This window comes from Prunus avium, chromosome 3 (genome assembly GCF_965620075.1).
Source record: "Prunus avium chromosome 3, drPruAviu1.hap1.1, whole genome shotgun sequence".
Taxonomy (NCBI): Eukaryota; Viridiplantae; Streptophyta; class Magnoliopsida; order Rosales; family Rosaceae; genus Prunus; species Prunus avium.
Genome location: NC_142286.1, coordinates 4,637,659 through 4,653,942, shown reverse-complemented (window position 1 = coordinate 4,653,942; position 16,284 = coordinate 4,637,659). Strand labels below are relative to the sequence as shown.

The 16,284-nt window shown below is 36.9% G+C and overlaps 2 protein-coding genes and 2 long non-coding RNA genes across 6 annotated transcripts; 2 read left to right on the top strand and 2 right to left on the bottom strand.

Annotated features, from left to right (window-relative positions):
* The first annotated feature begins 3,412 nt into the window (after positions 1–3,412).
* Positions 3,413–4,277, top strand: LOC110760785 (uncharacterized). Its single transcript, XR_015834812.1, has 2 exons — positions 3,413–3,867; positions 3,988–4,277. It is a non-coding gene; the product is annotated as an uncharacterized LOC110760785 (long non-coding RNA).
* Positions 4,278–8,636: 4,359 nt separating this feature from the next.
* On the bottom strand, positions 8,637–10,175 carry LOC110760782 (mitogen-activated protein kinase kinase kinase 20-like). Its single transcript, XM_021963105.2, has one exon. The coding sequence runs from the start codon at positions 10,148–10,150 to the stop codon at positions 8,702–8,704; it is 1,449 nt and encodes a 482-aa protein (XP_021818797.2). The 5' UTR covers positions 10,151–10,175; the 3' UTR covers positions 8,637–8,701.
* A 546-nt stretch (positions 10,176–10,721) lies between these two features.
* On the top strand, positions 10,722–13,152 carry LOC110760772 (uncharacterized). Of its 3 annotated transcripts, none has more exons than XR_015834383.1 (4): positions 10,722–11,016; positions 11,525–11,666; positions 12,474–12,543; positions 12,834–13,152. It is a non-coding gene; the product is annotated as an uncharacterized LOC110760772 (long non-coding RNA). The 3 variants fall into 3 exon arrangements; XR_015834382.1 differs by having other exon boundaries at positions 11,517–11,666; XR_015834381.1 differs by lacking the exon at positions 11,525–11,666 and having other exon boundaries at positions 10,757–11,016.
* Positions 13,153–13,595: 443 nt separating this feature from the next.
* Positions 13,596–15,230, bottom strand: LOC110760751 (mitogen-activated protein kinase kinase kinase 20-like). Its single transcript, XM_021963069.2, has one exon. It carries the CDS (start codon positions 14,831–14,833, stop codon positions 13,700–13,702), a length of 1,134 nt encoding a protein of 377 aa, XP_021818761.2. The 5' UTR covers positions 14,834–15,230; the 3' UTR covers positions 13,596–13,699.
* Positions 15,231–16,284: the final 1,054 nt, after the last annotated feature.

Genomic DNA, 16,284 nt, shown 5'->3' with positions numbered 1-16,284 from the left:
AACAAAATAATGACTGTTGTAAGGTAGTCACCTACCTAACTCCCACGAGACTAGGAGACAAGTCAGACGAGGGTGATTTTGTTTCTCTCTTTCCTTAAAAGTCTTTTATGTTGTTTGACTGCAACCAAGATAGAAAAAAGAAAATCATAAACATCTATTTTAATCCATTATGCTAACCTATTCCTAACTAGGACATAGAAATCTGGCCAAAACAGAAAAATTAAAAGGGAAAAAGTAAAAAAGAAGACTAGGGCACCATGTAGGTGGCAGTGGAGCTAGTATTGATGAACTTGAATATGAGTATGTAGGTTGGGGTGTGCTTTGAAGCCCCACATAAATGCCATTTTGTTTTGCTAAGTTGCTAACAACAAATTGAAAGGATGATGGGCAATAAAGCTTGCCACACTTTTCTCCTCTTCTTTTTTTATTCCATCTAAGCAAAGGCACCAATTGTACACTATTCATTGTATTCAGAGGGATTCTTTCGGCTATGGGACCTTGGGTGGGGAGAAAGTAGAAATATGTGTACACCTTTTTAGTTCAAAAGAGTAGACCCAAAAATCCACACTCCTCATTAGACCTTCTGATGTGATGCTCCTACATCTCAACACTATTCTTTTGGTCCCTTTCTAAAATGTACATGTACTTATTCCACTTTTAAATTAGTATATCATGATCACAATGCATTAACGGTCAACACGACTACTCATTGTTTAACAAGAATCGCCAACACGTGAATGGACAAATTCCCATACATTAATAATCTGGAATCATCCACGCACACGGAGACGACTGAAGCGTGTGTTGTTGATGTCGAAAGTTAGAGAACTGTATTTGTTACACTGGTTGATGAGTAAGATAGTGACTGTCATCAATACGGCTTAATTGTAGGGTTTAGATTCGTTTGGATATTTAGGGTGTGTCGTGTCATAATCAACGTGGGGGGGCATTAGAAAAACTGTCTGGAACGTGAAAAAGAATACGGAGGTTTGGGGAGGGTTGAAGGGTCTTTGTCTGTTAATTGAGAGCTGCCTAACTTTTGGGCGAAAAATGAGACTGGTCATATTCTAAAAGGAATTTAGTTTAGAGTGTGGTCGGAGGTCTCTGGTTTTGAGTTTAGGGTGAGGAGGATAATAATGTTTTCAGCCTTAGCTGCATTTTTCCTAGAGTCCACCAGCTCATGTACAAAGTTTTCTGCCGCCCAGCCTTTATCAATGTACTGCTGGGTGTACTTATAATTTCATTACCAGCACAAGCCAATCAATTGATCATTCAGGTAGGGTTTTGTTTAAAACATGTGTACATATTTGTGTGTCCAATTGATTAATTTATGCACATATTCATGTAATTAGAGGAATGCAAAATTGTTTGTTTTAATTAAAGTAAATTTTGTGTTTTCCTTTGTGTTGAAATGGTAGCTGCAGCTGCTGAGGAAGTGAAGAGACATGTAGGTTCCTGCTACAAGAAGTGCAACCAAATTGTTTTTTCAATTTTGGTCTCCAATGCTTCTTTTGTGGTGTTGCATTTCCAATCTTCACCAAAATCCTTCATCTAGCCCTTGATCGATTTGTTTCCTTGTCTCCAAGGTGCATCTTCTAAAATTAATCCTTTTGGAGATCACTTCACCAAAAACCAATATGCATTTCCCATGTATAAGGAAACTTAGCAAAAAAAGATCCCGGAAAGAACATTATTTAGATTTTAAATACGACATGATAACACGATTCGAACTTGACACAAAATTTGTGGGCTCGATTGATTTGAACCTGATCACAAATACGATATAAATGGGTTTTGGATTAGTGTTTAGTCATTCATATTGATATTAACTTACTTCATGAGCAGAATATGTTTTCTTCCAAATTTTTAGTTTCTGTCATTTCCTCTAGTTATGGGCAGTGGAGTGATTACAATTAGCTCCTCTATAATTTCAAAATCAAAGGGCCGGATTGCCAGGAAAATTAATAATTTCTGTCATTTCCTATAGTTAAGGGTATAATACTTTTAATTATTCATAATGGAATTCCCTAATATAGCTGGCAAATTAGCAAGCTAATTGTAATCCAGTCATCCTGATGTGAGCAAAGGGATATATATATCACAAAAATTATATTGCTTATTGGTTGCAATCATAATTGTCCTCAACAAAGGGATATAAAAATACATTATGAGCAAGAAAAATTGCAAGAGATAGACAAATAGTAGCGATTTAGCAAATATCTTTAAAGCTTTTCCCCCCATTAAGCCCAATAGAAAGAAAAAAAATCAAAATTTCACAAACTAAAAAAAACCTTAGGTCCCTTCATGCATTCATATCATACATGAAAAAATGTTTTATGTAAAAATATTGACCAAGTATGAAAAACTGTTTTTCGGAATAATCATTTTCTCAAGATAATTTTTGGCGGCTTTTATTCCTTACACATCAAATAAGAAAACTTGATTTTATGGGATTTTAGTATGAAGTATATATTGACTTAATGAGCCATCATTTTTAGCCTAAATCATATTTTGCACTAAAAACCATTTTTCATATTTTGATTTGGTGGGAATTTGATTTTCTAGTATTTTTATTTGAATCCAAATAGGGGATACTTACTTATTTACATTGTAAACTTAAGTAAATGGAGTAATATAAAAATAAGGGTAAATTACTTAAATGGTCCTCAAATTTATACCCAATTTACATTTTGGTCTCTCAATTAAATTATTCGTTCAAATGGTCCATCAACTCTATATTAATCGCTCCATTGATCCTACCGTTAAATTATGTTAATGTTGCCGTCAAATGTAAGGGGAAAACTATCCATAACTGTCCTATGTTCCCCAAATAGGTGATAAAGTGGTGATAAAGGGGTGATACATAGGTCAAAAGTCTTATTTACCCCCACAAATATAGCATGTGTTGCTCACATGACTAAATTTAACAGAAAATGTAACGGTAGGACCGAAGCGCCAATTAATAAAGAGTTGGTGAACCATTTGAACGAATAATTTAGTTTAGGGACCAAAATGTAAATCGAGTACAAATTTGAGGACCATTTGAGTAATTTACCCTAAAAATAAATGAAAGTAAAAGGACAAAGACATTTACTTAAATGTTGAAAATGGAAATAAGGTAATCTGTACACCTGGGGCCAATACCCGATGACAAAGGGGCAATTTGAAGCAACTCCTTGTGCCTTAATAAGTCCAACACAAAACGTAAAGTATTTGAAATAATATATATATAGAAATACATAACAGTATATTACTTTTAAAATATAAAAAAATTGAATGGGGGCTCGTGACCACACTGGTCCCAGTGTAGCTCCGCCCTTGGCCAAGAAGATGGATAAATTAAAGGTTTCGTTATTAAGGCTATAAATAGTGAGCTAGCTTTGTGTTAAACTTCGAACATATATTTGTGACAACATAAGTTATAGAAATTGAGAGGGGGCATAGCCATGGAAGCAACTAGCACCCCCAGCTGGAATATTACTATGATGCTCATGATCAACGTTATGCTTGTGCTGCTTGTTCATGTAGTGCAACCACTTCCACAGGGCCGAATTTATTTTCCTGAATTTAGTCCTCCTTCTCCTCCTCCTCCTCCTCCTCAAAGTCCGAATCCATATCACACGCGTATATGTTATGAATCCTGTTCATATGAATGCCGCGGGGAAATGAGTAAGGATAATTCACCCAATCCCTCTCCAAACCCTCCTGACCTCCCAGACCAACCCAAAATTCCTCCCATGGGTTGTGGTGGTTATTGCTATCTGAGATGCTCCGAACAAATGCCGCCAAACCTCTATCAATGTACTGCTGGATGCGCTTATAATTTCATGACTACCACAACCCCAACCCAATCCAATGATGATTCAGGTATGTAATATTATTATCTACACATGAGCGCTCCTTATTATGCACAGGTTTTGTTTATTTATTTATTCCAAGTTTTCTACCATCATCATCATCAAGTTTTTGTGTCTTCATATGATGTAGTTGCAGATGCTGAGAAATTGAAGAAAGATATCGGTTCCTGCTACAAGAAGTGCCAGAAGTATTCTCAAGGACAGTTGGGTTGACATATGATATCATCTCTATAAGAATCAAAGAAAAGCAGTGGCGAAATCAATAATGGATGTAACAATTTTAGTGTCCTACGTTTGCTTTTCCGAACGTTTAATAAGTATATGCCCTATATATCAGCCTCCTATCACAAAATCTATATATGTATCTGTCAATAAATCAACGAATTAAACAAATTATATTAGACCATGTTGTTGAGTTGAGTTTTCTATGTTAAATTATTATTTGTTTCGTTTTTCAATTTTTTATACAAACACTATCTTAAGATGAACATAAGACCTCGCATGTAGAGATAAATGCAGTTAATTTTCTTGTGTCTTACTTGCGATTTCCGACATGTTAATCCTTTGGTGATCGCTTTCCCAAACTAATTAAAAGGCAATTCCCATGTATAATTAGAAACTTAATAGAGTGACCGAGATCCTAACAGTTGCAGTCCAACGCAATGTTGGCCCCATAATTGGAAACATTTTTAAATTTGTGAGCTTACGAGATTATGGGAAAGAGGCACAAAAGCTTCGAAGTTTTTAATTTTTCTTTTTCTTCAAGCTATAGATTGCTGTTAATATCTATTTCATTATTTGATTAAGGAGCATAGTGAAATGATCACAATTAGCTCCTCTGCTTCTGAATCAAATTGCTGGATTGGCAGGCATATCTATTTCATAATTGTTGGTTACTATCTCCTAACTGCTCAATCAAGTGGATAACAAGAAAAAGTACTAGAAAATCAGGTACATGGTGCCACAGTACTTAAAACATGGTATGTGATTAGAAATAAAAACTAATCATTAAATTTGAACACATGTCATTTTTTAACTGGACTGTTTTGACACTCATTGGAAGTAAAAATTAATCATTAAATTTGAACACATGTCATCTTTTAACTGGATTGTTTTGCCACTCAATAATAATATCACGCCACTTGATAAGAAGAAGAGCACATAAGTTTTTGTCATACGCACAAACAATTGATGTAAGTTTTGTTTTTGTAAGTCTTTTGGTATAATTAAAGCTAGCTAGCTGGTGATGCTAAGAAGTGAAAAACATGTTCGTTTCCAGCTACAAGAAGTGCAAGAAGTATTCACAAAGACTGTTGGGTTGACATTGAGGCATGATATGATCCCTGATTGTTATTAGAATGAAAGAATATATATACAAGTGGCGAAATGGATACGTAATAATTCTGTCTCCTAGAATGTTATATCAACAAACATTCTATATGATATCTTAAAAGCTATAGCTATCAAATAAAATCTTTGCTGCTTCTTGCATGGTCCGGGGCTCAGTCTTTTTGGTTTTCTCTAATCTTGTTTCTTTCATTCACAGATCACAGATGACTGTAAATAATTCATTGCAGGACAATATCAAAATGACACAAAAACAAGACTCAAAGTTAAGATGGACAAAGATTGTGCCTTAGCCATCTTCATTTCCTACAATAATCAAATTATATATATATATGTGCTCATGGGCTAACTTGTTTTCAAAATCGAAAAATAAACCACAAAAATTCTGAAAATTAAACACACTCACCACACACACATAGAGAGAGAGAAGATTAAGATGGAAGCAACAAGTACTTCCAGGTGGAATATTATCATGATGCTCATGCTCAACACTATGCTTGTGCTGCTTGTTCATGCGGTGCACTCAATTCCAATCCACCACTACAAACCAAGAGCATTTCGTCCCTACATTACTCGTCCTCCACCTCCTTCCGACGGCGGCGATACTAGTACTGATTTAGAATCACCACCACCAACACCAAATCCAAATCCGAATTCAAAATCACCGTCTTCGTTGGAAGGCCGCATTCGCGATATTAATCAACTTTTATGTGATGAATCCTGCTCACTCGAATGCTGCCGCCGCTTTGTCTTCAACGACAGCTTATGCCTCCGCGGCCACCTTCCTGAACCGGGCTTTCCCCGTCCCCAATATATCCCGGGGCGCCGTTCCCCTTATTCCTTTTGTAAGTCTGAATGTTACAACAGATGCAACTATGAAATGCCCCCCAACCTCTATCAATGCACTGCTGGATGTGCTTATAACTTCATTACTACTAAATCAGCCGAATTAACACATGATCCAGGTATGCTATATATCACCATTTTATTTGTAAATTCATACTAGATTTTTGTTTTTATTTATTTATCCACTTATAATTTAGTCATGCTTTAAGTTTAATTTTTGTGTTATAATGCTAGCTGCAGATGCTGATGAAGTGCGCAAACATGTTGCTTCCTGCTACAACAACTGCAAGACGTATTCTGAACTATTGTGATCGAGACTGTTAGGTTGAGAGATATGATCCTATCTATAAGTTGATTTGAATCTAAGAATCGCAGTATTGAATTGGATCCATGTAATAATTACCAACGATAAAAGTCTCTGTTGTGAGATGAGCCTCCGATATAATAAAATTATTTTTTCCCCAATCTATGTGCTGCCCATCAAATGTGACAACGAACTCCAATTGGTAGAGATTTGACTTGTAAAAACTATGTTTCAACATACAAAATGTTCAAAAGTGGCCTGTTTTAATTGCTTGGCCCAAAACATGATTAGTGCTAAAAAGCCAAATTCTTATTTTAGTCCAACCTAACAACGTGAATAGTTTGATTTAAATCATTATATGGTATCATGGTGGGCTAATCAATGTGATCATATTAATTGTATAATGATTTACACGCACGGACGGATTCACAAAGGAGCAAGGAGGTGTAGCTACACATAATATGTATAAGTGATTGCAAGTAACTTTGTTCAAAATATTTGTGTCCAACACTATTACAATTTACAAATGGGTTGCGTTAATGTTTAGGCATTCATATTGATAAATTATACATGTCATCATCAATGGCAAAGCCACTCCTAGGCCCTGGAGACCCAAATTTGGATCTCTCCTCTATTATATTATATATAACATAATTAGACATGACTAAATTAGAAAAATTTAGCTTTAAACATGTAGTTATTGAATACTTAGGTATTTTATATACTTGTATTTTCTACTTCGCCCCTTCCAACTTTATGATTCTAGCTCTGCCCTTGCATGTCATATTAAAGCTAATACTAGACACAAACACGAAATGACATGACATCAACAGTGGTGGATCCTACTAGCTGTGGCATTAGCGGAAACATTTCAAATTTGTGGGCTTGCAAGGGTACAAGGGAGGGGTCTATATATGGCATTCTCACTAGAAAATTTCGTGGGCTAAAAGTTAAAACTTACCTACCTATTTTTGGGCTTGCAAGGTCATTTAAGATTATGGGCCTGATGTTAATATTGAGGTTTATTTAAAAGTGGGTGCAAGTTAAGGAGCTTATTCTACCAAATTAATTTCTGTCGTTTCCTTTTTCCTTAAGTTATGGGTAGTGGAATGATATTTGATTACAATTAGCTCCTCTGTTTCTCAATCCAAGAACCGGGAAATACTAGGAATGATTACGTACAATTATTAGTGGAATTTCCTCCAATTATACATGAATTATGTGCTCATCATCATCGTAATTAATAATGTTAATTGTTTCCAGTATATACACATGACTCAAAATTTGATCTCAATACTCATCATACCAAATTAAGGGTACGTTTCTAATTGAGGCTATAAATACAGGGCTTGTGTTGAATTGAACATCCAACATATGACTTTTGTATGCATCAGTGTATGCGGAAATGCAACAAGCAAATTAAGGGTACGTCATAATGCTATGCCAGCTGCAGATTCTGATGATAAACTGCTATAGCAAGATCTTGTTGCTTCCTGCTATAGCAAGTGCAAGAAGATTTCTCAAGAGTGATCGAGATTCAAGACACTGCTATTGGAACCAGAGACTCGCATTATCCAAATGGATGTAATAATTTTGATCTCTCATTTCTGTAGCCTCCGTGTACAATGAATCTCTGTATATTTTCGTGCGGTTGTATTTCAGGCCGGCTACTCATAGTTTCTGTGTACATACAACTTTGTGCCTGACCCCTCTTGGGGTGGTACAATTTTGTTAACCAAGAGATACAATTTTTTATGGTACAAATGGTTGAATAATTGAAACCATTCCTGAATACAAAATTGTGGGTCTACTGCACACAAAATTGATCAAGAAAATGATGGTAAAAAGCCATAGCTACTAATCTGTTACAAATTTCCTTTGAGCTGACATTGTTGATTAGAATTATTACTGACTGGAAATGACAAAGGCAAAGATGTGAGAAAAATGAAAGTCCAAGGAAAAACAATGTTTCTTCAACAGTGCTCTAATTTACCATGAACAACGGGAACTTTTGAAAACAAAAATGTATTTTGGGAACAATAAAGAAGAGATGTCCATCTTGTTGTCCCTACGTTAATTAAGGGAAAAGATATGAATTCAATATTGCTGCCTATAAGTTAGAATGACCTGTATTTTGGGGCAATCATGAACCTTTTTACTTGATTTAATCCCAACGTGTAAACTACTAACCGTATATAAACCTAGTGGATCAAATGCAAAGTACAAAACAAGAAGACACTTGAAAAATGAACCAAGAGAAAGAAATCAAACTGGAACTAGCTCTCTATTAATAATGAAATCAGTACAGCCACCAAGAAAAGAATGTACAGAATGATGAGGTATCATACTAATCCATGAAAAAGCTTTCACCAGTTATAGCAAAATTTGATGGCTTTGGGCACACAGTGGTTGGAAGAATCACAGGTTTTGAGTCCCCAGGGTACAGGACTGCCAAGGGAAGAATCGCCTCTGCATCCCCAGGTTTTGAACCTTCTGCCTTTTCACAATTCTCAGAGGATGGCACGGCAGAGACTTGCTTTTTTAAAGGCTCGACTTTGACCTCTCCAAGCCCATCAAGTTTGGTCACAAAAGGGTGGTTCAATAGCTTAGCAGCTTCCAACCTCTCAGAAGGGTTCCTCACAAAGCACTTTCGCAAGAAATCTTTAGCATCTTCTGATAGCCAGCCAGGAACAGTGGGAACTTTTGAAGCAATCAGAAGCTGTAGGTCTTCAAGTGTCGCGCCGGCTTCCAAATCCCACGGGCACCTCCCAGTTAACATCTCGAGCACAACACAACCCAAGGCCCAAATATCAGAAGGCTTCTCCTGATTTCCATAAAGCACGGCTTCTGGTGAAAAATATATTGCAGTGCCTTGACAAGCAGGTTCCTTGCGACTCTTTTTTTTATAAACAGCAAACTTTGCCAGTCCAAAGTCCCCAATTTTGGGCACAAAATCACCATCACTGTTACTCACAAGCAATATATTTTCAGGCTTCATATCACAGTGGACACAGCCCCTTACATGAATGTACTGAAGCCCTTTCAGAAGACACCCTGTATACTTTCTTACTTGGGGCTCAAGCAACCCGCAACCTCCGGATTTCGTTATCAAATCCCTCATTGTTCCTCCATCAGCATACTCCATGAACACATTGTATCTACATTTATTTTCAGCATCAGCGGTCATATCTGATCCATAACAGTCGATAACAAAAGGGCAGTCGCCAAAAATTTTAAGAAGTGTCCTTTCCATGAGCAGCACAGGCGATTCAGAGACCCGTCCCGATTTCACCGCCACAATCGCCGGCAAACCATCGCTACCCAACTTGGGTTTTTTCGCAGAGGCCAAATAAACAGACCCGAATCCGCCTTTCCCGAGCATCCGTCCTCGAACCCACTCACACTCAGGAAGTGACAAACTCCTCTCTTTCTGTACAAGCTCTGGTTCGTCTTCCTTTTGGGTTTCTCTTTTCCTCTTCAATGAACCCATTGTTCTTGTAGTTTGTGAAAACAAAATTAAATCTTTTGGCTTCTGGGTTTTGAAAAAAACAAAGGGACAGACAGAGAAAACGATCAACAGGGTAAATAGCAAAAGAGATGAACTGGTTGATGTTGAAGAAGCAGAGAAGTGGGTGATCCACGAAGAGGACGATATAAGAGAAATTGAAGCAAGCAAAGCGTTTAGGGTTTTATATTGCTTAAATTTGACGCGTTGATTGAAAGCTCGTGACTTTGTGTGAGGTTTATGAAATCTGATTTTCCCTTTTCCTGGTGGAGTTGGGTTTCCTTTTTCCATTATATACAGATAAGGGTTGAAGGCGGTGAGCCCTCTAACGGTCATATTTTCGTTTCGCGGCCTTTCCTTGCTCCCTAATTAACAATCTTATAAAAGATTTTTTATTGTTGTTATTATTTTATTTTGTGAAATCTGGGCGTAAATCTTAAGCCACTGTTAGCTGGAAACATCATGGCCGTTGGTTTAGTATCATCTGGACCGCTGAAGGCATAAACCGTTTTTTGTTAATAAGACCTTGCTTTTTTTACCTTCCCTTTTATTAAATGGCTGAGTTTAGTTTCACATTTTATTACAACACACCCAAAAAAAAAAAAAAGATTTTCCTTTTATTATCTAATATTTAATTTTTAGATAAAGAAAAGTTATCTTTTACTTATTCTTAATCTCTAACATCACGTGATATGTTGACATAGACTATGTTCTTATCTTAACTTCTTAATTTATTGTATTAAAAAGGATAACGTAATAGGATAAAGTTGAATTTGTTATTTCCATCCTTATCTCATTTTATTTCCTAAATGAGACCTGATCTCGAGGTAAATTGTCATAGTACATCTTGAAGAATAATTTCCATTTTAGAAAATACCCAAAGAGTTTTGGTTTGACAAAAAATAGTAATTGTCATACTTACACACGACCATGATTATGTTCTTCACTTTATTTTGGCTAAAAAGAAATCAAACAGTTAACAATCAATGAGGATAGGATGGGAAGGTTAGGAAATTTTTGTGAGGATATATGGGTGTGGTGAGAAAAAGAACTGGGTGCAATTCGAAGTATCCGTATAGAAACATCGCAACTCCAGCCTCGTCTCTCTTGTCTCCGATGTCCTCATCGTCCTCCTCTGCTCGCCAGATGAACATCTCGTAAGTCCAAATTCCCCATTTTCCTTTGCGCCCTTGTTTTGTCTGCCCAGAAAATGCGGGAAAGCGCTGCTTTTCTTTCTGGGTTTTGAGGAATTTGGGTTTCTAAAGTCTTGTTATTGGGTTATTGGGTCAATTTGGAGTTTGGTTTTATCTGATATTGGTTGAAAATTGAATGCAAATTTGTTGTGCTTTAATCGAGTTTGATTAAGAATGATATTGAGAAATTTGGGTTTTGTTTAGATTTTGATAGGCTCTTTAACTCTGTAGGGTTGTCTTGAATGGATGCATTGGAATTGAAATAGGTTATGGGGGGATTGAAGAAAAATTGGAGTTGTTGCCATGATAGATGAACTGAGAATTTGTGGTTCTTTGTTTCAAATTATTATTGTGTTAAAGGTATTCTTTGATAAGCGGTTTCTGTGTCATATTATGAATTTATAGATTTGATACGATTGTAGTGGTGAATGGTGATCTTTGTGTTGAAGTATCTAGTTTTATAGTTGACTAGGGTACCCGTCGATCCACTCGAGTGGTAGATTTCGCAGGACACTGCTAATAGCATTGTTGCATGGTTAGCCAATACCATAGGAGCAGCTGAGTCTGTATTGAGGGTTGCAGCCACAGGGCATGACTAGAGGTTGTTTTTCAAGGTAATAATGCTTGATGACTGCAATGGATTTTTGTTTTGGTATCAAGCTTTTGCAGAGTCTCTATTACTTGGTGGCTATGGATGAAAATTTTCAACAGCTAACATGTAGACATAAGCTGCTGCGAGCTTTAAGTATCAAGGAGAGGTGCTAATACATGTCTTAAGAATTATAAAGTGGCCCAAGTCAGGACATATTTTGAACTTTAATATTGTAGAAATTTGGATTTCTTTTGGTATTGAGCTCCGTATGCATGTTGTTATCCGTGCACATGTGTTTTCATGCTTGCATTTGTCTTTTTCACTGGGAAGACTTGGATGCCACTTCGAGGGCACTCCATAATGCACCTTCTCTTCTACTGCGTAGTATTTAGAAGAATAGAATGGAAGCTAAAATGTACTTGTAATAACAGTTCACAAGATAATAAAAAATATCTTGATAGTTGATTTGTAGCTTTGCTATAGTAGAAAATTAACTTTTTGCACTGAGTACAGACAGCCCTCACTAAAGTTTTCTAGCTATCAATTCTAAATTCTAATCATGAAACTTTTGACCTGAGTAAAGGCATCTTGCGGTCCCATGGCAGGTCCTTTGGCTGACAGGCCATCATGTGTTATTAAAGCTGTCTGCTTCTGTGCTAGCCTATCAAATTGATTTTTATTTTCCTTTCCTTTGCGATGGTTGTAGATGTAGCTTATCAGTATCTTGATGACATGTTATCACGTAGAATAAAGATATGCAAATTTGTTAATCATAAGTAGTTCTTGCAGACGGCTAACCCGATAACTTCTCATTTAAATCTTTCTCCAGGTGGTGTTTTGTCTTTACATGCTATCAGCTTTGGGATGGTTGGTGTCAGGTCTTACAGTTGCCAATGCTGGTATGTTTTTTTTGCTTAAATCTGTTACCTCTTCCTAGCTGAGATTGTTTTCGTAGTTTGATCTTTTAAGATAAAAAGCAGGGTGGCAACTTATGTGTTGTTTTGTCAGATTCAGTAGCCACTGTCTGATTTGCCACTTGCTTTTGTTTTTTTTGGTATTTTTTGTTGATACCAAGTCTTTCACTATTTGAATACATTCATGTAAATTTTCCTTTTTGGCCTGACTTGTATCTTTGTTTTAAACATCACATATATATAACTTTCCTAGAATCTGTCTGCTCCTGAAACAGGATGATGCTTGTTTTGCCTTTATATGTTAGCTGAGAACAGTCAGTCAATCAGTATGTTTGTCTCGATTTCTGAGGAGAACGAATGATCTAGCGGAGGAAGATGCTGCAGAGCAAGATACTATGTAGCTTATGTTTTATGTAACCTCCATATACAATGAATCTTTGTATATTTTTGTGCGGTTGTATTTCGAGCTACTCATAGTTTCTGTGTACATACGACTTTGTGCCTGACCCCTGTTGGGGTGGTAGAATATTGTTAACCAAGACATACAATTTTACGATACAAATTGTTGAATAATTGATACCATTGCTGAATAAATGCTGGTCATTAGTTTTTGCTACAACCTTTGAGCTGACATTGTTGATTAGAATTTTTACCGACTGGAAATGAAAAATAGGAAAAATGAAAGTCCAAAGAAAAACTATGTTTCATCAACAGTGCTCTGTTTTACCATGAACAAGTTTTACTTTGGATAATTTTGGAAACCAAAAAGGTAATCGTCTTGTTGTCCCTATGCTGATTAAGGAAAAAGATATGCATCTAATATTGCTGTCGACAGGCTTTAACTGTTGAATGAGCTTGATAAGTTAGATTCACCTGTATTTTGGGGCAAGCATGCACATTTTACTTTTTACTGATTTAATCCCAACTTGTAAACTACTGATCTTAGGTTTATGGGTCAAATGCAATGATTAGTGAGATAATCTACATCAGTAAAACAGTAACACCAACACACATTAGGAAAAGAGATCAAAGTGGAATTATTAGCTCTCTATATTAACATAAGAACTATACAGCCGCCAAGAAATGAATATACATATCAAGCCTTACATCAATTCATGGAAGGCTTTCAAAACAATATAAACTAAGCTGCACCCAATATAGGAAAAGCTGATGGCTTTTGGCACCCAGTGGTTGGGATCACAGGGGTTGAATCTCTAGGAGACATGAGGGCCAAAGGAAGAATCTGTTGCTCCATCTCCTCTGCCTCTTCAGAGCTCCAACTTCCAAGTGGTATGAAACTACCATAATCAAGAACACAGTGCTCAGAAGATAACACTGAAGAAACTTCCTTTATTGGTTCAACTTTAACCTGTCCAATCTCATCAACTTTAGTCACAAAGGGATGGTGCAATAGCTTAGCTGCTGTGAGCCTCTGTGAAGGGTCCCTCACAAAGCAATTCTTCAAGAAATCTTTCGCCTCTTCTGATAACCCACCAGGAATGTTAGGAACTCCAGAAGCAATCTGAGGCTTTAGGTCATGAAGTTTCACGCCGGCTTTTGTATCCCATGGATGCCTTCCAGTGAGCATCTTCAGCACAACACAGCCCAATGCCCAAATATCAGAAGGCTTCTCCTGAATTCTATCGAGCACAGTTTCAGGAGATAAGTACATTGGAGTGCCTCTACAAGAACGCTTGCTCATAGCCCTCTTTGTCAGTCCCAAGTCCCCAATTTTGGGCACAAAACCAGAACCAGAGGTCACAAGTAAGACGTTTTCAGGCTTCAAATCACAGTGCACAAAACCCATTTCATGAATGTACTGAACCCCTTTCAAAATCGACTCCGTATACTTCCTCACTTGTAATTCACAGAGCCCAGAGCCCCCAGATTGCTTTATCAAATCCCCCACCGTTCCTCCATCAGCATACTCCAAGAAGACATTGTATACCAAATTATGACCAAGCCCAGCCGTCACATCTTCTCCATAACAGTCGATAACAAAAGGGCTGCTACGAAGCGTTTGAAGAAGTGACTTTTCCATCATCAGCTCAAGCGATTCAACCATCAATGCCGATTTCACCGCCATGATCCCCGGAAAACCCTCGCTACCCAATTTGGGTTTTTTCACAGAGGCCAAATAAACCGACCCAAATCCGCCTTGGCCGAGCTTCCGCCCTCGAACCCACGAGTCCCACCCAGTAAGTAAAAAACTCTTCTCTAAAAGCCCTGGTTCGTCTTCCTTCTGGGTTTCTCTTTTCCTCTTCAATGAACCCATTGTTTTTCGTACGTTGTAGAAACAAAAATTGAAGCTTTTGATTCTGGGTCTGACAGAAACAAATTAACGGAGAAAACGATCAAATGGGTAAGAGAAAAAGACACGAAGCAAAGAAGTGGGTGATCAACGAAGGAGACGATATCATTGAAACAGAGAAGAGCGATCGAAGCTAACGTTTTAGGGTTTTATATCTGCGTAATTTTGACGCGGTGATTGAAGCTCGTGATTTTGGAGAAAACGATCAAATTGAAATGGGTAAGAGAAAAAGAGACGAAACAGAGAAAGTGCGTGATCAACGAAGACGACGATATCTTTGATACAGAGAAGAGAGATCGAAACGAACGTTTTAGGGTTTTCTCTCCGCTTAATTTTGACGCGGTGAAAGTTTTTGTGAGGGTTCTTGAAATCTGAGTTTGCTTTTTCCTGGTGGTGTTGGGTTTCCTCTTTCTATTATATTGAGAAAGCGGAGGAGGAGGTAAGCGTTCTAACGGTCATATTTTCTTTCGCGGTCTTTCCTTGCGCTCTAATTACCAAATCTAATTAAAAGATTCTCTCAACAAAAAAATCAAATAAAAAGATTTTATTTTGTGAAATGTAATAAATGACTGACTGCTACCAATTTGAAATCTTAGCTGGAAACATCATGGCCGGTGGTTTAATATTATCTAACCCGCTGAAAGCACAATCTCGCTTTTTTAAAAATAAAATAAAATTTATTGTCTCTTTTATTAAATGACTTAGCTTAGTTTACACCCACATTTTATTATGACAAACACAAAAAATGATTTTCCCTTTTTATATTTTCTTTCGCTCCTTATTAAACTCACTTTCAGTTTTTATGTGTGACGGTAACACCACGTGACATGTTGACATGAATTGTGTTCTCATCTTAACTTCTTAATTTATTGTGTTGAGAATGACAACCTCGTAGGATAAAGTTGAATTTGTTATTTCTACCCTATCTCATTTTCTTTCCTAAACAAACTCATCAAGGTAAATAGTCCTAGTAAATTTTAAGGAATAATTTCCATTTTAGAAGAAAAAGCCTTTGTTTTTCATTGATACAAAGTCTTTCACTATTTGAATACATTCATGGAAATTTTCCTCCTTGGCCTGACTTGTATCTTTGTTTTAAACATCACACACATGACATATATAGCTTTCCTAGAATATGTCTGCTCCTGAAACAGGATTATCTTGTTTTGCCTTTATATGCTAGCAGAGAACAGTCAATCAATCAGTTCATGTTCATCTCGATTTTTGAGGAGAACGAATGATCTAGCCGAGAAAGATGCTGCAGAGCAGGATACTATGTAGCTTATGTTTTCTCTCTCGGAGGTTGCTACCAACAATAAGTACATGTGCTACCAACACAGTGCAGCTCACCCAAGTTTTTGAGATCAAATTCTTTTGCCAAGGCAGACAAAACAGTAGAGAATAGAGATAACAGC

What these genes read in the sequence shown, in the direction of transcription:
- LOC110760751 (XM_021963069.2), bottom strand. Translation starts at nt 14,833, where the DNA reads ATGGGTTCATTGAAGAGGAAAAGAGAAACCCAGAAGGAAGACGAACCA.
- LOC110760782 (XM_021963105.2), bottom strand. Translation starts at nt 10,150, where the DNA reads ATGGAAAAAGGAAACCCAACTCCACCAGGAAAAGGGAAAATCAGATTT.